Source organism: Physeter macrocephalus, chromosome 13, assembly GCF_002837175.3.
Source record: "Physeter macrocephalus isolate SW-GA chromosome 13, ASM283717v5, whole genome shotgun sequence".
Taxonomy (NCBI): Eukaryota; Metazoa; Chordata; class Mammalia; order Artiodactyla; family Physeteridae; genus Physeter; species Physeter macrocephalus.
This window is the reverse complement of record NC_041226.1, coordinates 82,158,564-82,182,755: the sequence shown is the minus strand read 5'-3', so window position 1 is coordinate 82,182,755 and position 24,192 is coordinate 82,158,564. Positions and strand designations below refer to the sequence as shown.

Sequence of the window (24,192 nt, the reverse complement as noted above, 5' to 3'; positions counted from 1 at the left end):
TTCTCTTGGGTGTATACCTAGTGTTGGTATTGCTGGGTCATATGGTAACTACTGATTGAGTAATTATCAGACTTTTCTGCAGGTGACTGTCTTACACCCACCAGCAGTGTGTGAGTTCCAGCTTTTCCGCATCCTTGCCCACACTCGTTATTGTCTGTCTTTTTGGTAGTAGCCATCCTAGTGAGTGTGATGTGGTATCTCATTGTGGTTTTATTTTGCATTGATGATGATTAGTGATGTTGAGTATCTTCTTATGAGGTTATTAGCCATTCATGTACCTTCTTTGGAGGAACGTCTATTCAAATCCTTTGTCCACTTTTAATTTGGTTGTCTTTTTATTATTGAGTTGTAAGAGATTTTATGTATTCTGGACACAAGTCTCTTATTAGGTATATGATTTGCAAAAAAAAATTTTTTCCATTCTGTGGTTGCCTTTCACTTTCTGATTTTTCTTTGATGGTGTCCTTGGAAGCACAAGGTTTTTTATTTTTTATTTTATTTTTTTTTTGCGGTGCGCGGGCCTCTCACTGTTGTGGCCTCTCCTGTTGAGGAGCACAGGCTCTGGACCCGCAGGCTCAGCGGCCATAGCTCACGGGCCTAGCCACTCCGCGGCATGTGGGATCTTCCCAGACCGGGGCACGAACCCGTGTCCCCTGCATCGGCAGGCGGACTCTCAACCACTGCGCCACCGGGGAAGCCCTGTTTTTGTTTTTGTTTTGTTTTTAACATCTTTATTGGAGTGTAAGCACAAGTTTTTAATTTTGATAAGTCCAATTAAAAAAAATGTTTTCTTTGGTTGCTCATACTTTTGGTGCCATATAATTGCCTAATGTATGTCATGAAATTTGTTTTCTTGTAAGGGTTTTATAGTATTTAGGTCTTTACTCTATTTTGAGTTGCTTTTTGTGTATGATATGAGGTAAGAGCCCAACTTCATTCTTTTGTATGTGGTTCTCCAGTTGGTCCACCGCCATTTGTTGAAGACTGTTCTTTCCCCATTGAATTGTTTTGGCATCCTTGTTGAAAATCAGTTGACCGTAAATGTGAGAGTTTATTTCTTGATTCTCAGATCTATTCCATTGAGCTGTATGTCTGTCCTTCTGCCGGTACCACCTTGTCTTGGTTTTTGTAGTTATGTGATAAGTAAAATAAATGGGCAAGTGTGAGTCCTCCAACTTAGTTCTTCTTTTTCAAGATCTCTTTAGGCTCATCTGGGACTCTCGTACTTCCTTATGAATTTTAGGAACATGGTTGATATCTGCAAAAGAGCCTTCTGGGATTTTGATAGCGATTGTGTTGAATATGTAGATCAATTTGGGGTATTTCCATCTTAAGTCTTCCAATCCATGAATACAGGATGTGTTTCCATTTGCTGAAGTCTTTAATTTATTTTTTTAAAAATTACTTATTTATTTATTTATTTTGGTTGCACCAGGTCTTAGTTGCAACATGCGAACTCTTAGTTGCAGCATGCCTGATCTAGTTCCCTGACCAGAGATCGCATCCAGGCCCCCTGCATTGGGAGCGCGGGGTCTTACCCACTGGACCACCAGGGAAGTCCCTTTTTGATGTTTCTGTAACAGAATTGTTTACTTAATTTCATTTTTAGGTTGTTCGTTGTTAGTGTATAGAAATCTGATTGATTTTTATATATCGATCTTGTATCATGCAACCTTGCTGAGGTTGTTCATTAGGTCTCATAGTTTTTTTGTGGGTTCTTTTGGATTTTCTGTATACTAGATCATGTTGTCTGGGAATTGAATTAGTTTTACTTCTTCCTTTCAAATCTGGATTCCTGTTCTTTCTTTTTCTTGCCTAATTACTATAACTAGAACCTCTAGTAAAATGTTGAGTAGAAGTGGTGAAAGTAGTCATCCCTGTCTTATTCCTATTTTTAGGGGAAAGCACTTAGTCTTTCACTATTAAAGTATGATATTAGCCTTGGGTTTTCATAGATGCCCTTTATCAGTTTGAGGTAGTTCCCTCTATTCCTAATTTGTTGAGTGTTTTTATCAGAAAGAGGTATTGGATTTTGTTAAATGCTTTTTCTGCGTCTTTTGAGATGATCATACGATTTAAAAAAAATTTTTTTAATATGGTATATAGTACATGATTTCATATGTTCCACCAACTCTGTGTTTCTGCAGTAAATTCACTTTGTCATGGTAGTGAATCCTTTTTACATCTTGTGGCATTTGGTTTGCTAGTATTTTGTTGAGGATTTTTGCATCTGTATTCATAAGGGGTATTATATTGGCCCATAGTTTTCTTTTTTGTGTGATGTCTTCGTGTGTTTGGTGTCAGTTATACTGGCTTCATAGAATGAGTTGGGAAGTGTATTCTTCTCTTCTGTTTTTTATGTTTGTGAAGGGTTTGTTCTTTAAATATTTGGTGTAATTCACCTGTGAAGCCATTTGGTTCTGGGCTTTTCCTTTTTAGACTTTTTTTAAAAAAATTAATTAATTATTTTTTGGCTGCCTTGGGTCTTCGTTGCTGCCCACAGGTTTTCTCTAGTTGCGGTGAGCAGGAGCTACTCTTTGTTGTGGTGTGTGGGCTCCTCATTGCTGTGGCTTCTCTTGTTGCGGAGCATGGGCTCTAGGTGCTTGGGCTTCAGTAGTTGTGGCACGCGGGCTCAGTAGTTGTGGCTCTCGGGCTTAGTTGCTCTGCAGCATGTGGGATCCTCCCGGCCCAGGGCTTGAACCCATGTCCCGTGCCTTGGCAGACAGATTCTTAACCACTGCTCCACCAGGGAAGTCCTCTGGGCTTTTCTTTGTTGGAAAATTTTTTCTTTTTCGGCTGTGCCTCACGGTTTGTGGGATCTCAGTTCCCTGGCCAGGGATTGAACCTGGGCCATGGTAGTGAAAGCCCGAATCCTAACCACTAGACCACCAGGGAACTCCCTGTTGGAAGTTTTTTTGATTATTTAATCTCTTCACTTTTTATAGGTGTTCAGGTTTTCTAATTATTCTTGAGTCATTTTTGGTGTTTTGTATCCTTCTAGGTATTTGTTCATTTCTCCTAGGGTATCTATTTTTTTGGCATACAGTTGCTTACAGTAGTTCCTATAGTATTTCCTTTTTATTTTTTAGAGGGTTGGTAGTAATATTCCCTCCTGACTTTAATAATTTGAGTCTTTTCTCTTTCTTGGTCAGTCTAGTCAAAGGTTTGAGTTACGTTGAAGTTGCAAAGAAGTAACTTTTATTTATTTGGCTGCACCAGGTCTTAGTTGCGGCATGTGGGATCTTTGTTGCAGCATGCGAACTCTTAGTTGTGGCATGTGGGATCTAGTTCCCTGACCAGAGATCGAACCTGGGCCCCCTGCATTGGGAGCGCCACCAGGGAAGTCCCTTTTTGATGTTTCTGTAACAGAATTGTTTACTTAATTTCATTTTTAGGTTGTTCGTTGTTAGTGTATAGAAATCTGATTGATTTTTATATATCGATCTTGTATCATGCAACCTTGCTGAGGTTGTTCATTAGGTCTCATAGTTTTTTTGTGGGTTCTTTTGGATTTTCTGTATACTAGATCATGTTGTCTGGGAATTGAATTAGTTTTACTTCTTCCTTTCAAATCTGGATTCCTGTTCTTTCTTTTTCTTGCCTAATTACTATAACTAGAACCTCTAGTAAAATGTTGAGTAGAAGTGGTGAAAGTAGTCATCCCTGTCTTATTCCTATTTTTAGGGGAAAGCACTTAGTCTTTCACTATTAAAGTATGATATTAGCCTTGGGTTTTCATAGATGCCCTTTATCAGTTTGAGGTAGTTCCCTCTATTCCTAATTTGTTGAGTGTTTTTATCAGAAAGAGGTATTGGATTTTGTTAAATGCTTTTTCTGCGTCTTTTGAGATGATCATACGATTTAAAAAAAATTTTTTTAATATGGTATATAGTACATGATTTCATATGTTCCACCAACTCTGTGTTTCTGCAGTAAATTCACTTTGTCATGGTAGTGAATCCTTTTTACATCTTGTGGCATTTGGTTTGCTAGTATTTTGTTGAGGATTTTTGCATCTGTATTCATAAGGGGTATTATATTGGCCCATAGTTTTCTTTTTTGTGTGATGTCTTCGTGTGTTTGGTGTCAGTTATACTGGCTTCATAGAATGAGTTGGGAAGTGTATTCTTCTCTTCTGTTTTTTATGTTTGTGAAGGGTTTGTTCTTTAAATATTTGGTGTAATTCACCTGTGAAGCCATTTGGTTCTGGGCTTTTCCTTTTTAGACTTTTTTTAAAAAAATTAATTAATTATTTTTTGGCTGCCTTGGGTCTTCGTTGCTGCCCACAGGTTTTCTCTAGTTGCGGTGAGCAGGAGCTACTCTTTGTTGTGGTGTGTGGGCTCCTCATTGCTGTGGCTTCTCTTGTTGCGGAGCATGGGCTCTAGGTGCTTGGGCTTCAGTAGTTGTGGCACGCGGGCTCAGTAGTTGTGGCTCTCGGGCTTAGTTGCTCTGCAGCATGTGGGATCCTCCCGGCCCAGGGCTTGAACCCATGTCCCGTGCCTTGGCAGACAGATTCTTAACCACTGCTCCACCAGGGAAGTCCTCTGGGCTTTTCTTTGTTGGAAAATTTTTTCTTTTTCGGCTGTGCCTCACGGTTTGTGGGATCTCAGTTCCCTGGCCAGGGATTGAACCTGGGCCATGGTAGTGAAAGCCCGAATCCTAACCACTAGACCACCAGGGAACTCCCTGTTGGAAGTTTTTTTGATTATTTAATCTCTTCACTTTTTATAGGTGTTCAGGTTTTCTAATTATTCTTGAGTCATTTTTGGTGTTTTGTATCCTTCTAGGTATTTGTTCATTTCTCCTAGGGTATCTATTTTTTTGGCATACAGTTGCTTACAGTAGTTCCTATAGTATTTCCTTTTTATTTTTTAGAGGGTTGGTAGTAATATTCCCTCCTGACTTTAATAATTTGAGTCTTTTCTCTTTCTTGGTCAGTCTAGTCAAAGGTTTGAGTTACGTTGAAGTTGCAAAGAAGTAACTTTTATTTATTTGGCTGCACCAGGTCTTAGTTGCGGCATGTGGGATCTTTGTTGCAGCATGCGAACTCTTAGTTGTGGCATGTGGGATCTAGTTCCCTGACCAGAGATCGAACCTGGGCCCCCTGCATTGGGAGCGTGGAGTCTTAGCCACTGGACCACCAGGGAAATCCCTGCAAAGAAGTGACTTCTGATTTTGTTGATTCCTTATTGTTTTTCTGTTCTCAGTTTTATTTATTTCCACTCTAATCTTTATTTCCTTCCTTTTGCTTGCTTTGGGTTTTGTTTTCTTCTTTCTAGTTTCTTAAGGTGGAAGCTTAGGATCTTGGCATGAGTTCTTTTCTGATACAGGAGTTTAAATCTATACTGTTACCCTCAAAGTGTTTCTTTCCTGTGTAGTAGGTTGAATTATGTTCCCCAGAAAGGTACATTGAAATTGAAGTTCTAACTTCCCAGTATCGCAGAACATGACCTTATTTGGAAATAGGGTCATTGCAGATGAGTTCAGATGAGGTTGTAGGGTGGGTCCCTGATTCAGTATGATTGGTGTCAGCATCAGAGAGAATGCCTTGTGAGCATAGACCTGCACAGAGGGAAGACGATGTGAAGATACCCAGGAGGAAGGTGGCCATCTGATTGGAGTGAGTGTCTACAAGGCAAGGAATGCCAAGGGTTGCTGGTGAACACAAAGGCTGGAGAGGCAAGGAGGATGCCTCCCCTAGAGCCATCAGAGAGGGCATGGCCCAGCTGGCACCTTAACTTTGGACTTCTGGCCTCCAGAACTATGAGACAATGAATTTCTGATGTTTTAATCCACCCAGTTTATGGTATTCTGTTATGGCGGCCCTAGAAAACCAAAACAAGATACTGGACTTCCCTGGTGGCGCAGTGATTAAGAATCCACCTGCCAGTGCAGGGGACACAGGTTCGAGCCCTGGTCTGGGAAGATCCGATTTCACATGCCGCGGAGCAACTAAGCCCATGTGCCACAACTACTGAGCCTGCGCTCTAGATCCCACAAGCCACAACTCCTGAGTCCACACACCACAACTACTGAAGCCCGTGAGCCTAGAGCCCGTGCTTCACAACAAGAGAAGCCACTGCAATGAGAAGCATGCACACCTCAATGAAAAGTAGCCCACCCGCTGCAACTGGAGAAAGCCCATGCACAGCAGTGAAGACCCAAAGCAGACAAAAAAAAAAAAAAAAAAAAAAAAGAGGAACAAAAAACAAAACAAGATGCTTCCTATAAATTTTGATACGTTGTGTTTTCATTTTTTTTTTCTGTTCGAAATATGTTCTGTTTTCCCATGTGATTTCTTTGACCCGTGGGTTATTTAGAATTGTGTTGTTTAATTTCTAAATGTTTAGGTATTTCCTGGATTTCCCTGTTTTGTTGATTTCTAATATAATTCCACTATGGTCAGAGGACATACTTTAATTTCAGCTTGTTTAGATTTGCTAGATTTTTTTTTAATGGCTATATTATATTCTGTCCTGGGGAATGTTTGATGAACACTTGATCAGAATGTGGACTCTGCAGTCCAGGTGTGTCAGGTGGGATGGCCCATAGTATTGAGTCTTCTTATCCTTCCTCCTTTTTTTTTTTTTTTTTTTTTTTTTTAAGTTACTGACAGCAGGGTTTTGGAATCGCAGACTGTTGTTGAATTTTCTTTTCAGTTGTCAGGTTTTGCTTCATGTATTTTGAGGCTTTGTTGTTAGTTGTGCATGTATTTATGTTGTTATATCTACCTGTTGTTTGACCCTTTTGTCATTGTGAAATGGCCCTCTTTGTCTCTAGCAATATTTCTTGTTTTAAAGTCTGTCTTGTCTGATACCAGTATAGCCACTTAAGCTCTCTTATAGTTTCTATTTACATTGTACACCTTTTTCTGGCTTTTGCCTTTAATCTCATGGTGTCTTTCAATCTAAGGTGTGTCAGCATACAGTTGGATCATGTTTTTTTTAATCCATTCAGTCAGTCTCTGCTTTTTAGTTGGAATATTTAATCCATTTGCATTTATTGTAATTACTGAAAAGGTAGGATTTACATTGTTTGGTGTTTGTTTTCTGTAAGTGTTATGTCTTTTTGTTCCTCTTTTCCTCTATTACTTTCTTTTTTTGTTAGATATTTTCTAGTGTACCATTTAAATTCCCTTATTGTCTGACTGTATTTTTAAAATTTCTTTCTGTATTTCCCTGGGAATTACCATTTAATGTTTTAATTTATAACAGTCTAGTTTGGATTATACTAGTGTTACTAAAATAGTATATATCAAAAAATTTGCTGCTTGTGGTGGGGTGGGGGAGGGATAGTTAGGGAGTTTAGGATTGACATGTACACACTGCTGTATTTTAAAATGGATAATCAGGGACTTCCCTGGTGGCGCAGTGGTTAAGAATCTGCCTGCCAATGCAGGGGACACGGGTTCGATCCCTGGTCCGGGAAGATCCCACATGCCACGGAGCAACTAAGCCCATGCGCCACAACTACTGAGCCTGCTCTTCAGAGCCCGTGAGCCACAACTACTGAAGCCCACGTGCCTAGAGCCCGTGCTCCACAACAAGAGAAGCCACTGCAATGAGAAACACGCACACCGCAACGAAGAGTAGCCCTCACTCGCCTCAACTAGAGAAAGCCTGCGCACAGCAATGAAGACCTAACGCAGCCCAAGATAAATAAATTAGATAAATTAATTTAAAAAAATAAATAAAAATGAATAACCAGCAAGGACGTACTGTATAGCACAGGGAAGTCTGTTCGGTATTATGTAACAACCTAATTGGGAAAAGAATTTGAAAAATAATACATGCATGTATATGTATAACTGAATCACTTTGTTCTACAGCTGAAACTAACAACATTGTTAATCAACTATACTCTAATATAAAAAGTTGAAAAAATACAGAAAAAAAATTTGCTGCCATATAGCTCCGTTTCTTTTGTCCTTCTTGTACTGTCGTTGTCATACAAATTACATCTCTGTATGCTCTTCCACACAGATTTACAATTATTGCTTTATGCAGTTGTCTTTTAAGTCATGTAGGAGAAAAAGAGTTAGAACTAAGACTACATTTATACTGTCTTTAATGTTTATTTATGTAGTTGCGTTTTCTTTTTAAAATTTTTATTTATTTTATGTAGTTTAAAAAAATTAATTAATCAATGGCTGCGTTGGGTCTTTGTTGCTGTGCAGGCTTTCTCTCGTTGCGGTGAGCGGGGGCTACTCTTTGCTGTGGTGCGCAGGCTTCTTATTGCGGTGCCTTCTCGTTGTGGAGCACGGGCTCTAGGCACGCGGGCTTCAGTAGTTGTGGCTTGTGGGCTCTAGAGCACAGGCTCCGTAGTTGTGGCACACGGGCTTAGTTGCTCTGCGGCATGTGGAATCTTCCTGGATCAGGGCTCGAATCCGTGTCCCCTGCGTTGGCAGGTGGATTCTTAACCAGTGCACCACCAGGGAAGCCCCTTTCCTGGCACATTTTTAGGTGATTTCTGTTGTATAGCTTAATGTAAAAGGAGAAGGAGGCAGAATTGGCTTATGGGATTTTTTTTTTTTTTTTTTTATGGTGGTGGCCCAGGTTGAATCCTTTAGGAATTAACTGGCTTTCAAGTATAGACAGGAACCATTTGTTCATTTTCATAACAAACATTTAATGCCTTCTGTGTGTCGGCTTCTGAATTGGGAGTCAGATGAGAATAAACATGGTGCCTTGTCTCTATGGCGGTCCTTGTGTTCTAGTTTTGAGAAAGACACACAGTTACACGGTTTGATAATTGCTATTAAAAGAGAGCAATTGCTATTAAAATTGCTCTCAAGAGAGAGAAGGTGTAGGAGCAGCATAGGGGAAATGCCTTCCTGTTGGGGTGCTTAGGGAGGGCTCCCGTGAGCTCATTCCTGCCTCAGGCTGAGACCATGGCTCTCTGGCTCAGGAATCCAGATGGAATCTTGGTGAAGGGTTGGCTCCTGCACGTGTTCAGACTGGAGTGGAGAGGTGGCTGCCACCTACCTCCAACAAGCTGGCCACGGCCCTGTGTGGTGTGTGAACATTTGACATTTGTCCACACCAAACTGAGATGTGCTGTGTGAAATGCACACTGGATTTCAGAGGCTTTTGAGATGTTTTGTGCTTTTCGGGGGTACTGTTTTTTTTTGTTTCTTTTGTTTTTTTTTAATTGGTTACATGTTGAACTGGTAACATTTTGGATGTGTATTGGGTTAAATAAAATATATCAAAATTAATTACTCCTATTTCTACTTTTTAACATGGCTGCTGGAAAATGTAGAATTATACTTGTGGCTCATACTGTGTTACCGTTGGATAGTGTTGCCCTGGGCTGAAGACATTTCGAGTTTGTCTTGACTTTGGCCCATCTAGGACAAGACTCCTGCAGTCTAGGGGGAGAATGACAGGTTAATTCTCCAGGAAGAGGGCTAAAGAGTCAGGGTTCTGAGTGGAAGGCGGGAGGAACGCGCCCGTTGGGGCGAGGGGAGCCCTGGCTTGGGCAGAAGCCGGCAGTTAGGATGTGGGCTGGTGGCGGCCGCCTGGCCTGGGTCAGGGCTCAAGTGTGGGTCAGAGTGGCTGGAACAGAGCGATGTGGGGCTGGTGTGCCGCTCTCTTGTCTGTGTCTGCAGCCCTGCCAGGTGCGTGTGATGGGAGTGGGGGCTTTTGGTCCTGTATTGCCCCTGGCCTCGAGCACTGAGGGGTTGGAACAGTAGACGTCTCAGCTGCTTTTCAGCTTGAACAGCCTGTCATCCTTGGACATCCGCATTCTCAAATGCGGGTATTTGTGCGCACGCACTTCTTGACCTTTCTGTGAATTAAATCCCAGTTACTCAGACTTCATTCCATCTTTGCTGTTTCCAGGACCTCCCAGGCCTGCCCTTTGAGGCGGTTCGGAGCAGGACGCCATTGACCTAGGTGTTGCCAAATCCATTGGTTGGTTCTCCTTCTTTTTACTGGCCCTCATTACAGCATTTGACATTCAAATTCAAGAAAAAAGGAGTGATTAGTTATCTTCCGTTGGCCTCCAGATCACCTCACTCTGCTGGTTTTTCCTACCAGTTGAGCCTTTCTTTTCGGTCTTTCGGTCTTGTTTGCAGGACCCATGCCCTGAGCCTGACCTGTAGATACTGAAGGGCCCTGGGGATCTGTCCTGGTGCCCTGGTTCCGTGTCCTCATGCCGAGCCGTCTCTGACCCCAAACTGCACCTTTGCCTGCCCCTAAGGTGGGGACGTGCTGACTGAGAGCTTGGAGGGCCGGTGGGCACCTGCAGCCCACTGTGAAACGCCAGCACTCCCTGACCTCTGAGCTCTGCTTGTCCCACTGTGGCCAGTGCCACGTGTTCCTCAGGGATGCAGTGGGTCCACCTTTAGCACATCCTCTGCCCTCATGGGGGCTGCCACTGAGGTCTCAGCCCACCTCTTCTCCCTGCTTCCCGATGGCCTGGGCTCTGCTCAGAGGCCTGGGCGTCCTCCTCGTGTTTCTGCTCTGTGGGCAGCCTTCCTGTGGCTTCCATGCTCTTCACAAGGGCTGACAAGGCCTTGTGTGGCATCTGGCCCTAGGCCGCCTGCCATCTCTCCTGCCTCTTCCCTTGACTCTCTGCACTCCAGGCCCGGCGGCCTCCCGGCCCTGCCCTGCCTGCTCCAGCGTCTCCTGCTTCCTTTGCCTGACTGCGCTCTCACCCCGTGTAGTTGCTGTCTGCTGGGAAACCGGATCTCTGGGCCTGGCGAGTTGTGCCAACCTAGACCAGCTGGGTGCTTGGGAAGCTCTGAGGCGGCCCTTGCAGCCGCTGCCTTGGCCCTGGGAGTCTTCAGTTAGAATCCTTGACTGTTTCTGCTTGTTGGTTAGAGGCTGTCTCTGAAGATTGTTGGCAGAAATGTGACTCTAATGAGAAATTTGCGTGCTGACACTTTAGTTGTAGGAGTTTTTATAATAGGACTTGACCTGTTTTTTTGTTTGTTGTCAGCTTTTAAACCTTTATGACCTGACCTGCTGAATCTGTTGATTAAAAAACAAAGGTAGGGCTTACCTGGTGGCGCAGGGGTTGCGCGTCCGCCTGCCGATGCAGGGGAACCGGGTTCACGCCCCGGTCTGGGAGGATCCCACACGCCGCGGGGCGGCGGGGCCCATGAGCCATGGCCGCTGAGCCTGCGCGTCCGGAGCCTGTGCTCCGCAACGGGAGAGGCCGCAGCAGAGGGAGGCCCGCATACCACAAAAAAAAAAAAACCAAAAAAACAAAGGTAATCTTTTCCCACAGTGAAGTCTTTCATTCTTAACCCAAACTCTTCTAACAACAAGAAAGTTACAGTTTTGAATGTAAACTTGGGTAATTTAAAAGCTAAAAATTAAATTGTACATCAGAGTAGTAATGCTAAAGGTTTTTTTCTCAACTTTTTATTCTGAAAAGCTTCAGACCTTTGTGGAATGTCAAAGAATGTTCGGTGAGCACTCACGTACCCTACACCTGGATTCATCGCTTACTCCATCATGAGTCTCTCCCTCTGGGACATGCTGTTGTTTTTAATGAACCATCGGAGAGTAAGTTGCAGATGTCATGTCCCTTCACCCCTGTTTTTCAGTGTGTATCTCCTGAGAACAGGGAACTTCTCATATAGCCACAGCACAATGATTAAATTCAGGAAATTTAACAGATGGTTAGTCAGTACTGTTAACCATCAGGTGTTAGATTCAGGTGAAATAGTTTTGACTAGAATGCTACACAGGTGACCTTGTGGACTTTTTGTTACATCGGGGGTCACAGGTCAGTTTGTCCTGATCCTGTTGACCCCCGCAGTTTCCTTGGTTGGTGAAGAGGGTGTTGCTGCCTCTTTTCTTCTTCATGATTCATCAGGAAACCAGTTCTCTCATTCCTTCTCATTTATCAGCTGACGGTCTTCTTTAAGAAGAACTTTCTTTCCCTCTTTGTACCTTACTTTTTTGGTATTGCTACAGAGTATTTATTAAACATGTTATAATCTATTTTTTTATCATTTTTCTTTTTGATGTTGAAATTATCCCAGATTTGGCCAATTGAGCCCTTCAAACAAGACTCTGTGTCTTTTTTTTTTTTTTTTAATTATTTGGCTGCACTGGGTATTAGTTGTGGCATGTGGGATCTCCATTGCTGTGTGCAGAATCTTCGTTGCGGCATGCGGGATCTTTAGTTGCAGCATGTGGGATCTAGTTCCCTGACCAGGGTTCGAACCTGGGGCCCCCTGCGTTGGGAGCTGAGTCTTTTTTTTTTTTTTTTTTTAAATTAATTAATTAATTAATTTTTTTGGCTGCGTTGGGTCTTCATTGCTAAGCGTGGGCTTTCTCTCATTGTGGCGCGTGGGGGCTACTCTTCGTTGTGGTGCACGGGCTTCTCATTGCGGCGGCTTCTCTTGTTGTGGAGCACGGGCTCTAGGTGCTCAGGCTTCAGTAGTTGTGGCACACGGGCTCAGTAGTTGTGACTCATGGGCTCTAGAGCATGAGTAGTTGTGGCGCATGGGCTTAGTTTGCTCCGTGGCATGTGGGATCTTCCCAGACCGGGGCTCGAACTCGTGTCCCCTGCATTGGCAGGCGGATTCTTAACCACTGTGCCACCAGGGAAGTCCTGGGAGCACAGAGTCTTAACCACTGGACCACCAGGAAAGTCCCAAGATTCTTTGTCTTTTAAACATGATTCCAATTAGTCTTTGAGCACCTTCTTACTTCGTGGGATAACAAAATTATAAGAGACTATTTTGTACAATCGTTGGCAGATAAATACGAAAACCTAGACGAAATGGAGACTGTCCTAGGAAAATATAATTTACCAAAATTTACTCTAGTAAAGATAGCATGTCAGTTATTTATTGCTGTGTAACAAATTTCCTCAGATTTAGCAGCTTAGAACAACACACATTTGTTATTTCACACTTCTGGGCCCTCTGGGTCAGGGTCTCCTAAACAGGCTGCAAACAGGAAGAGCTGTCTGAGTTCAACTAGGCTGGGAGCTGCTTCCAAGCTTGCAGTTTGTCTGTCTTAAACCTACCCATCCATCCTTCCCTCCCTATCTGTCTGTCTGTCTATCTCTCTCTCTCCCTCTCCCTCTCTCTCTCTCACTTAGTGGGAAACCCTGGAGACGTTCCCACCAAGGTCAGTAACAAAGTTAGGCTGCTTATCATCTCCACGAATCTTTAACATTTTGTTGTTGGGATTAAGCCATGTAATCAGTTAAGAGAGCTATTGGAGACGAAAAATTAGAAAGTAAGCGGTAGAACTGCGTGTACGTGAGATAACTACCTGGACAACCTAAGAGAGTCGGTGCGAAAGTGCAGACAGTGAGGTCATTCAGTAAAGGGACTGGGTGTAAAAGTGACATATGAAAGTCAGCAGCCTTCTTATGTACAAAACAGTAACCCATTTATAGCAACACAAAAGATAAATTAAATGAAATGAGTTTAATAATGTGCAGAATTTATATGAGGAATAGCGTAAAGCACTCCCACAATGAGAGACCTGAACCCTGGAGAGACAGTTCTTGTTCTTGGACATCATGAAAGTGTTAATTCTCCGAAATTACTATACAGGTGTGCCTTTGTCCTTGTGGAAATACTGACAAGGAATCATTGACGGCTCTACCCTTTCCTCGCATCTCATGTCAGCCCATCGGAAAATCCTGCTGACTGTGCCCTCAGAACAACTTCTGCTCTCACCACTGTCTCTCACGGCGTCACTGCTTGGGTCCAGTTCACATGGTACCTTTCTTGACTTGTAGTGGTCACCCCTTAACTGGTCTTCCGAGTTTTTCTGCTTCCCGTGCTGTACCTGCTCCATCCATTCTTTGCCCCAAAGTCAGGCAGATCCTTCATACATTACATTGGAACTGCTCAATATCTTCACTGTGGTAGTAGATCGGCCAGCTAACCAGGTGAGAAAACTGTGCAGAACCTAACACACACACACACTCTCACGTGTGAATACAAGTAAAAGTGAGGAAATCTGACTGAATAAGGTTGGTGGGTTGCCTGGTTATGATATTACACTGTAGTTTTGCAAAATGGTAACCTTTAGGGAAACTGGACATTAGTGGGTTGAATGGTGTCCTCCTAAATTCACGTTCATCTGGAATCCCAGGATGTGCCCTTATTTGGACATAGGATCTTTGCCGATGTAATTTATTAAGAATCTGGAGGTGAAATCATCCTGGACTTAGGGTGGTGTTCGTAACTTCAGTGACGCAGACACAGGGAAGACGGCCATGTGACAACACAGGCAGAGATTGGAGCGATGCCTCTGTAAGCAGAGCAATGCCGAGGGTTGCCACAGCCACCAGAAGCTACTGGAGCCTTCAGAGGGAGTGTGGCCCGACCAACACCTTGGCTTTGTATTTGTATTTTTTTAAATTTTTGGCCGTGTTGGGTCTTTGTTACTGTGCACGGGCTTTCTCTAGTTGCGGCGAGCGGGGGTTACTCTTCGTTGCGGTGCACAGGCTTCTCATTGCGGTGGCTTCTCTTGTTGCGGAGCATGGGTTCTAGGCTCACGGGCTTCAGTAGTTGCAGCACGCAGGCTCAGTAGTTGTGGCTCGCGGGCTCTAGAGCGCAGGCTCAGTAGTTGTGGTGCATGGGCTTAGTTGCTCCACAGCATGTGGGATCTTCCTGGACTAGGGCTTGAACCCGTGTCCCCTGCATTGGCAGGCGGATTCTTAACCACTGCACCACCAGGGAAGTCCCCAACACCTTGATTTTGGACCTCTGGCCCTAGAACTGTGAAAGGATAAAAACAGATTTGTTTTAAGCCACCCAGCTTGTGGTACTTTGTTACGGCAGCCCTGGGAAACTAATACACTGGGCAGAGTGTACAAGGAGGTCTATGTGTTATTTCTTACACTTCATGTAAATCTACAGTTATCTCAGTAAGGGATTGTTTACAGTTTCCACAGCAACTGTCTCATTTTACATTCCCATCAGCAGTGTCCAAGGGTCCAGTTTCTTTATGTCATCACCAACTCTTGTTATGGTGCATCTTTTCATTATCATCATCTTAGTGGGTGTGAGACTGTATCTTGTGGTTTTGATTTGCGTTTCTCTAATGACTAATAATGTTCAGGATCTTTCATGTGGTTATTGGTCATTTGTATTTGTTGGAGAAATTTCTGTTCAGATCCTTTTCCCATTATAAAATTGGGTATTTTTATTATTGAGTTGCATATGTTCTTTATATGTATATTACAGATGCAGGTTCCTTATCAGATATATGACTTGCAAATATTTTTTCCCATTCTGTGGGTTGTGTTTTCACTTCCTTGATGGTGTCCTTTGAAGCACAAACATTTTTAATTTTTGATGAAGTCCAGTTTCTCTGTTTTTCTTCTGTTGCTTGTGCTTTTGGTGTCATATCTCAGAAGCAGTTGCTAAATCCTAGGTCATGAAGATTTGTGCCTATGTTTTCTTCTTAGAGTTTTGCAGTTTTAGTTCTTATATTTAGATCTTTGATCCATTTAAAGTTAATTTTTGTACATGGTATCAGGTAGGGGTCCAACTTTATTCTTTTGCATGTGGCTGTCCCAGCACCATTTGTTGAAAAGACTGTTGTTCCTTCACCATTGAATGGTCTTGGTATCTGTTGAAAATCAGTTGACCATAGATGTTTGGGTTTATTCCTGGACTCTCTATTCTGTTGATCAAATGTCTAACTTTTTTTTTTTCTTTTTTGCGGTACGCGGGCCTCTCACTGTTGTGGCCTCTCCCATTGCGGAGCACAGGCTCCGGATGCGCAGGCTCAGCGGCCATAGCTCACGGGCCCAGCCGCTCCCATGGCATGTGGGATCTTCCCGGACCGGGGCACGAACCCGTGTCCCCTGCATCGGCAGGCGGACTCTCAACCACTGCACCACCAGGGAAGCCCCAAATGTCTATCTTTATGCAAGTATCACACCATCTTGATTATTGTAGCTTTGTAGGAAGTTTTGAAATGGAGAAATGTGAATTCACCAACTTTGTTTTTCTTTTTCAAGATTGTTTCGGCTATTCTGTGTCTCGTGAGTTTCCATGTGAATTTTAGGGTCAACCTGTCAATTTTTACAAAGAAGCCACCTGAGATCCTGATAGGCATTGTGCTGGGTTTTCTTTGAAATGTAATTACCCCTGAGTGGAGTCATGTATATATAACTAATGTCAGGAGACACAAGCAAATGTTTGGTGATATCCAGATGGAGTCGCAGACCAACAGACATAATGGGGATTGGGTCCCAGTGGGATGGGCCAGACTGGGAAACATAGAGAGGGAGACACACAGACCTGAAGACTGGTGTAAAGGCCAAGGTGTGTTATTGGATAGACAGACCCTGGGAGGTGTCTTTGTAGTTGGTAAGTGTAGGGAACGAGCACGTTGGACTGAGCCTCCAGGGTGGTCAGAGTCCGGGTGGGGTGGTGGGTGCTGCCGATGATGGTTCATACAAGCCAGTGTGAGGTGGGGGGCAGAGGCAGGTGTCAGGGACCCTCCGTGTGAGGTGAAGTCAGTAGGAAGGAACATGTCAATTGTTTTCAGCTGGCAGCCTTGCTGGTGGAGGCTGGTCCAAAAGACCAATAACTATTGTTACCCATGGATGCAGGAGTCTCACTGATACGGCTTTACCTAAAGGGAGGCCGATGCTTTGCATGTATTGTGCTCACTCAGTACCCTTGAGCAATGAACGGATGGGCTCAGGGTAGTTATCACTTACGGAGACATTAAAGTGCTTTTTAAAGTAATGATGAATTGAAAAATCACAGATGGTCAGTGATAGAGAAGCTTGATGAAGTGTTCTACGACCATTAACGTGGTGACTGGAGATGTCATGCATGTTTAAGGGAAAATCACTGGTACGGATCAGTCATGTGAATTGTGTACGTGTGAGGAGAAACTGGAAGGAAATGAAAAATTTTGAGTTAAGGTGGTGATGGTTGTTTCAAAATTTCCCTTTACTGTTACCTTCCTAATAAACAAAAACATTGGCTCTGTACTAATCTGTAGGAAGGAGCTCAAACTGGCTTTGTTTTCCTTGACTGCCTTGGCCCCAGGCTTGGCCCAGAGTGGGGGCTGGGATCACACCCCGAGGCAGGGCTGTGGAAGGGGGTCCCAGTGGACCTCTGGTTGCTCATCCTCCACCATCCTCTGCACAGTCAGTAGGTGCCTGCCTGGAGCCTGCCCGTACCCTGTCGCCCTTGGTGCATAGCAGTGAGCTGGATGGACAGACGCCTGTATCCCAGCAGGGCACCCGGCCGAGGGAGAGCAGACAGGAAGGGTGGGGAGGCAGATGACCCTGTGGTCTCAGGGATCAGCGGGGAGGCCAGCGCTGCCGCAGTGGAGTGAGGGTGGGGATCAAGGTCGCGGCCTGGCCTCTCTGGGTGGGATGGAGGTACTGCCTTCTGCTTGGACAGGGCCCTTCTTGTTGCGGCTTGAGCCTAGGCTGAGGGGGCGAGGGTGCCGGTGGGAGAGAGGAAAGGCTGTTGCGTGGTTCAGGGCACAGGCCTGGCTTGGTGAGGGAGTTAGGACAAAGGGCAGTTTCAGGATCTATTTTAAAGATGGGAACTGAGGGGGAGGTCAGGACGAAGGCTTGAGAAGTCAGATTCCGGAAATATGTTGAAGGTAGAGCCACGTGATGGATCGGTTGTGATTTGTGACATGCAAGAGAGGAAATCAGATTCTTGGGGTCGTGGGCCTGAGCTGAGATGAAGTCCACCCCGGAGGAGCTGGTCTGGGGGAGATCACCAGCTTGGGTGGGTACCTTGTGTGTTTGTCCATCCGCTGCAGCCTCAGAGCCTGTCCTGTGGTGAGGGACTTGCTCTCCAATAGGAATGAATCTCCTTCTAGACTTTTCTGCACCTTTACATGCATATGTAGACTATATTATGCATTATACATGTAAATGTTAGTATATAGTACATATAGTTTTTTTTTTTTTTTTACTATCTCTCTATCTCTCTATCTATTTATTTATTTATTTCAGCTGCGCTGGGTCTTAGTTGCGGCATGTACGATCTTCAGTTGCAGCATGCATGTGGGATCTAGTTCCCTGACCAGGGATCGAACCCGGTCCCCCTGCATTGGGAGTGCGGAGTCCTAGCCGTTGGACCACGAGGGAAGTCCCATATAGTTTTGTTTTTTAAAAATTAATTAATTAATTAATTTTTGGTTACGTTGGGTCTTTGTTGCTGCACGTAGGCTTTCTCTAGTTGCAGTGAGCAGGGGCTGCTCTTCGTTGTGGTACGCAGGCTTCTCATTGTGGTGGCGTCTCTTGTGGAACATGGGCTCTAGGTGCGTGGGCCTCAGTAGTTGTGGCTCGCGGTCTCTAGGGCGCAGCCTCCGTAGTTGTGGTTCACATGCTTAGTTGCTCCGCGGCATGTGGGATGTTCCTGGACCAGGGCTCGAACCCGTGTCCCCTGCATTGGGAGGTGGATTCTTAACCGCTGCGCCAACAGGGAAGCCCCCATATAGTTTTAACTGGATTTTTTTCATATTTCTCATTGTTTTCTAAAAATTGTTTCCTTTTACTTTTCTACCATAAGGGTTTACCAAGTCCAAAGTACATAACATTCCTAATGGTGTTTTTTAGCATTTACAATTTCTTTTTCTTGGGGAACAGTTTTATTTTTATTTTATTATTTTAAATTATTTATTTATTTATTTTTGGCTGCGTTGGGTCTTAGTTGTGGCACACGGGCTCTTTTGTTGCAGCATGTGGGCTTCTCTCTAGTTGTGGTGCATGGGCTCAGTATTTGCGGCGTGCAGGCTCTCTAGTTGTGGCACGCGAACTCCAGAGTGCGTGGGCTCGTTAGTTGAAGCGTGTAGGCCTAGTTGCCTCGCGGCATGTGGGATCCTAGTTCCCCGACCAGGGATTGAACCTGCGTCTCTTGCATTGGAAGGTGGATTCTTAACCACTGGACCACGAGGGGAGTCCCTTTATTTTTTTAAATTGAAATATAGTTGATTTACAATGTTGTGTTAGTTTCAGGTGTACAGCAAAGTGATTCAGTTATACATACATGTTTATCTATTTTTTTCAGATTCTTTTCCCTTATAGATTATTATAAAACATCGCGTATAGTTCCCCGTGCTATACAGAGGTCCTTGTTGGTTACCTGTTTTATATATAGTAGTATGTATATGTTAATCCCAAACTAACATTTAGAAATTTTAATGTCATGTTATCTTCTTGAAAATTAAGGCCTAACAAATTTGTCATTGAATTGAAACAAAATATATAAACATTTTTTCACATAAAACAAACGTTTTCATTATAAATATTTGGTTGAGTGCTCAGAAATTGCCATGTAAGTTTTTATAAAGATTGTGTGAAAGAAATCTTAAAGAGCTGCAAAAAAAAATAGATATTTAAGTAACATTTGTTTTTATAGTAATACAAAGAAAATTGCTCATAATTTCATGACCCAGATTACTCTCTCTTGACACATTTAAGAAATATATATAATTACATTATAAATCTCTGGAGAATTCGGATGTCATTCTGAATCTTGTGTTCAGCATTCCCTGTGCTTTTTACAGTTTCATTGCACTAATTTGTATTCTTAAAATGTAGGTATTTCTATTTTAATAGTTTTAAATTTTATAAAGATAGTAATTTTCTGGGATTTTCTTTTTCACTTAATGTGATCTTGCTAAGATTTATTCATATTGCATATTGTTGTAATTGATTTATTTTATCTGCTTTCTAATCTTTCACTGTGTGAAAACACCCCCATTTTTCCATCCACTCTCCCATGGAGGGACATTTCAGTTGTTTCCAGGGTTGATTTTTTTTTCTCTCTTTTTTCTTTTTAAAAATTGTGGCCTATAGTGCTATGAACATTTCTGTGCTCTTCTCTGGGGTGTCTACCTAGGAGTGGAATTGCCCGTCACTGGCTGTGTAAATGTTCAACTTCAGGAGAGATTGTAGAGCCATTTGCAAACGGTTGTGTTGGTGGGTCCCCCACCCCAGTGCGCATGGATCCTGTGTTCTTCTCCTCCCATGCCAGGCCTTTTGCTTTCAGTCACTTGAATGTGTGTGAATGGCATCTTATTATTGTCTTCATTGATATTTCCTTGATCACGAATTATGTTGGACATCTCGTGTTTATTGACTGAATGTATTTCCTTTTATTGTGAAACGTCTGTAGATGCCACTGGTCTGCTTTTTGGTGCTTTGTGCTTTTCTTATTATTTTGCAGTTCTTTGTATATTCTTGGTGCTAATTCTTTGTTAGGTGTGGGTATTGTGAATGTGTTCTCCTAGTTTTACAATTAGTTGTTTTCGTATTTTAAGAAACCTGCCTTTATCTCGCAGTCTAAAAGAAATTTACTTAGATTTTGAACTTTTAGCTTAAGTTGTGTTTTTGATGTTTAATTCCTTATTTCTTCTAGAGTTGGCTTTTGTCTTGTATGTAAAATTTTTAAAAAAACCTTATGAGTAGTGGTTCAGTGTCACCTTTTTCCATGTGCTTTGTTGTTTTTTCTTAGCTTCAGGGATTGAGCAAGTCTTCCTTTCTCCGCGAATCTGACATAGCACCTCCCAGAGCTCACATGAGCCTGAGGCTCCTTCTGGACATAGGCCTTCCGTACACCCTGGGAGTGCCACTGCCCCGTGCTCCTCTCCTTCAGAAGCATCCTGGATGTGTTTGGCCATTTATTCTTCAGTATAAGCTTTAGGATCATCAAATTTGATGAAAAATTATGTTTGAGATATTAACTGGAATTGCATACTGAGTCTGTAGATCAATTTGATGAGAATTGACATCTTCCCAATATTATGCCTTCCTATTGGTGAATATAGTATATCTATTTCATTTAGTTAAAAAAAAAAATCTCAGTGAAACTGTATTTTTCCTGTAGAAGTCTTGCCATCTTTTGTAGGTTTATTTCTAGATAACTGATGATTCTCTGATGCCATTGTAAATGACGTATGTCTTCTCTTTAATTACCATGTCTAATTGTTCACTGATGGTATATAGCAAGGCAACTCACTAAGTGATGATTTGACCTTATATCTAGTCACCTTGCTAAGCTCTACTGTTGTTCCTAGTAATTTGTAGGTCATATAATAACAATAACAGTTGTAGTTCTTCCTTTCTGGTCCTCAGGCTGCAAATTTCTTGTCTAACTGTATTGGTTAGGACTCCCAGTACAATGTTGAATGGATGCGAGGTCCTTGTTCTTTGTTTTATTTATTTTTATTAGTTAATGAACTGTCCAGTTTGAGATGATTTCAAACTTAAAAATCTTACACAAATAATACACAGAATTTCCATATGCCCTTCACCCAGATTCCCCAGGTGTTGCCATTTTACCACATTTGTTCTATCATTCTGTCCCTCTGTCTAGTTTTTATTTGCTTTTCATGATTGTTCTTTTTTTTTTCCAATTTTATTTTATATTATTTATTTATTTGGCTGCACTGCGTGGCTTGCAGGGTCTTAGTTCCCTGACCAGGGATCAAAGCCATGCCCCCTGCAGTGGAAGCGTGGAGTCCTAATCCCTGGACTGCCAGGGAATCCCCTTTTATGATCATTCTTGATTTTGAAGGGAATGTTTCCAGTATTTCCTCATTTAGGATGATGTTTATTTACTCTATTAGTTTTTAATATTCTTTATCAGGGTAAGGAAGATTCTCTTCTATTCCTGATATATTGAGTTTTAAAAATCATACTTGGTATGGAAGCTTTCATCTGTATTTATAATAGAAATTTCCACTCATTTTATGATTTTCTTCCTTCTCATTTCTTGGATTTATTTTATTGTTCGTTTGTACCTTCTTTAGTTGAATTTGTCATTAGCACATTAATTTGGGGACTTTTTTTTTCATGAAGCTGCAGTCCACAGGCTCTGTTTTGGTAGTTTCTTTGGGTGTGAGGAGGCAGGGGTAATGGGGTGAGGAGACCATGTGGCTGGTTAGACAGATTATTGTCAAGGTCCTGGTTCTGTTGTGGTTGGTGGGCTAATGGGTCCTTACTGCACAGTTAAAAATAATTTAACGAGTGACAAAAAGCATGGTCCGGGGTGACAGTGCGTCATGTACGGAGTTGGACTGATCAGAATTCCTAGTACATTTGAGGTCCAAAAGAAGAAACAAGAACAAAAAAAGTTAACTAGGGGCTTCCCTGGTGGCGCAGTGGTTGAGAGTCAGCCTGCCATGCAGAGGACACGGGTTCGTGCACCGGTCCGGGAAGATCCCACCTGCCGCAGAGCGGCTGGGCCCGTGAGCCATGGCCGCTGAGCCTGCGCGTCCGGAGCCTGTGCTCCGCAATGGGAGAGGCCACAGCAGTGAGAGGCCCGCGTACCGCAAAAAAAAAAAAGTTAACTAGTAAGAAAGGGTGCATATTGCAAAGTAACCTTCCATCTCCCTTTCTGCTTTAATCTTACTTACAAAGGTCGCGCTATTAATACTTTCTTATAATTCCTTCCAAAAAGATTTTTATTCACATGCTGGCATCTCTTCTTGCGGGGATCTCGCAGACGCCCCATTCTGTACCTGACCTTTGGCTAGTCACCATGATTTTCCCACAGTAGCACATGGCTTATTAGACTTTTAAGCAGCCTTTTCATATTGCCTTGTAGGGATGTAGCAATTTCTGTAACTAGTTGGATATTTAGATTGTCTAATGAAGAAAGAAGGCCGAGTGAATTTCCTTGTTACTGTGATTTGGAGAGCTTTTCCACCTGTATCTTAGAGTAAACTAAAGAGTAGAATTGCTTTGCCAAGGGTTATGTGTGCTTTTAAAGTTTACAAATATTGCCAAGTTGCCGCACAGAGGTTTCATTAATCTTATTGCACTAGCAGTTATGAGAATTGCCTGTTTATCCATACTCTCAGGTATCAGACTTCAGAATATTTTGCCCGTCTGATAGGTGGAAAATGATACTTTTGTTGCTTTAAATGCATTTTCTTAATAATGAGTGAACAGTTACATTTATTTCTATTAGTAGTGCATGCTTTTTCTCTCTGAGGTGGGGTGAGACAGTTCTGTGCTCTGTGTGAGCTGAACAGGTTTGTAAATGACCTGGGTCTGTCAACACTGTTTTTTTGCATCTGAAGTTCAAGTCCGGCACCTGGTTTGCTCTTGGCTGAGTGGAATCCGGGCACTTAAGAGGGAACGACTTGTTATTCATTTTTCTGGCGTGATCCCTGTGACAGCCCGGAGGCCCAAGTTCAACACCAGCATCCAACCAAAAAGACTGAAAGTGGGTGGGGAGTTTAAAGAAGAGCATTTATATGAAAGGTTGGTAGTATTTACTTTCATATAACCTAAACAATAGGAAATTATATTTGTGTTTTTATTTTTATGTATTTATTTATTTATGGTTGCATTGGGTCTTTGTTGCTGTGCGCGGGCTTTCTCTAGTTGTGGTGAACGGGGGCTACTCTTCGTTGTGGTGCACGGGCTTCTCGTTGCGGTGGCTTCTCTTGTTGCTGAGCAAGGGCTCCAGGCTCGCTGGTTTCAGTAGTTGTGGCGCACGGGCTTAGTTGCTCCGCGGCATGTGGGATCTTCCCAGACCAGAGATCGAACCCGTGTCCCCTGCAATGACAGGTGGATTCTTAACCACTGTGCTACCAGGGAAGTCCCTATTTGTGTTTTTATTTTGCAGTTTGCATGAAACCTGAATAGACTATTATTGAGTTATTGCCTCCTTAAAAAAAAGAGGACTTCAAATATTTATTGTTTAGTGTGAAGAGCTACAACTTGGACTTGACTGGAGGGCTGGCACAGCTGTAAAAGGGTCTCTGTGAGAGGAAGTTTGTGAGTGGGGGATGGGTGGAAATGTTTGGGGGTGGAGGCTGGCTGTGCAGGTGGCCGTGGTGAGTTTGGGGCGCTGAGACCCTGCCCCTCTGCAGGCTTTTGGGAGGAGGACTGAAGCCCTGCGGTGAGGTAAGGTGGGTGAGCTGTAGCCTTGCTTCTCTGAGGTTTAGTCACATGGGCTCTTGGCTCTAGAGGTAAATCTCTAAGGTGCGGCTGGTCAAGCTGCTCTTGTTCTCTTAGACTGGACCTTAGAGTCCTTTCCTAGGTTTTTTTTTGTTTTTCTTTTCGGTACGCGGGCCTCTCACTGCTGTGGCCTCTCCCGTTGAGGAGCACAGGCTCCGGACGTGCAGGCCCAGCGGCCATGGCCCACGGGCCCAGCCGCTCCGCGGCATGTGGGATCCGCCCGGACCGGGGCACGAACCCATGTCGCCTGCATTGGCAGGCGGACTCCCAACCCCTGCGCCACCAGGGAAGCCCTCT

The 24,192-nt window shown here is 43.3% G+C and overlaps 1 protein-coding gene across 12 annotated transcripts in view; it reads left to right on the top strand.

Moving 5' to 3' along the window:
• EHMT1 (euchromatic histone lysine methyltransferase 1) overlaps window positions 1-24,192 on the top strand; it is a 151,736-nt gene that overhangs the window by 17,964 nt on the left and 109,580 nt on the right. For 5 of the 12 annotated variants that reach the window (XR_008618973.1, XR_008618972.1, XM_055089359.1 and 2 more), the window contains exon 1: window positions 11,394-11,516. The exons of 4 other annotated variants lie outside the window; for them this stretch is intronic. Coding sequence is in view for 6 of the 8 variants with exons in the window: in XM_055089359.1 (XP_054945334.1) it covers window positions 11,466-11,516 (51 nt within the window). In the remaining 2 variants the exon portion in view is untranslated. Of the gene's footprint in view, window positions 1-11,393; window positions 11,517-24,192 lie in introns of those variants that run through there. 3 more of the 12 variants (XM_055089356.1, XM_055089354.1, XM_055089355.1) reach the window with 2 other exon arrangements.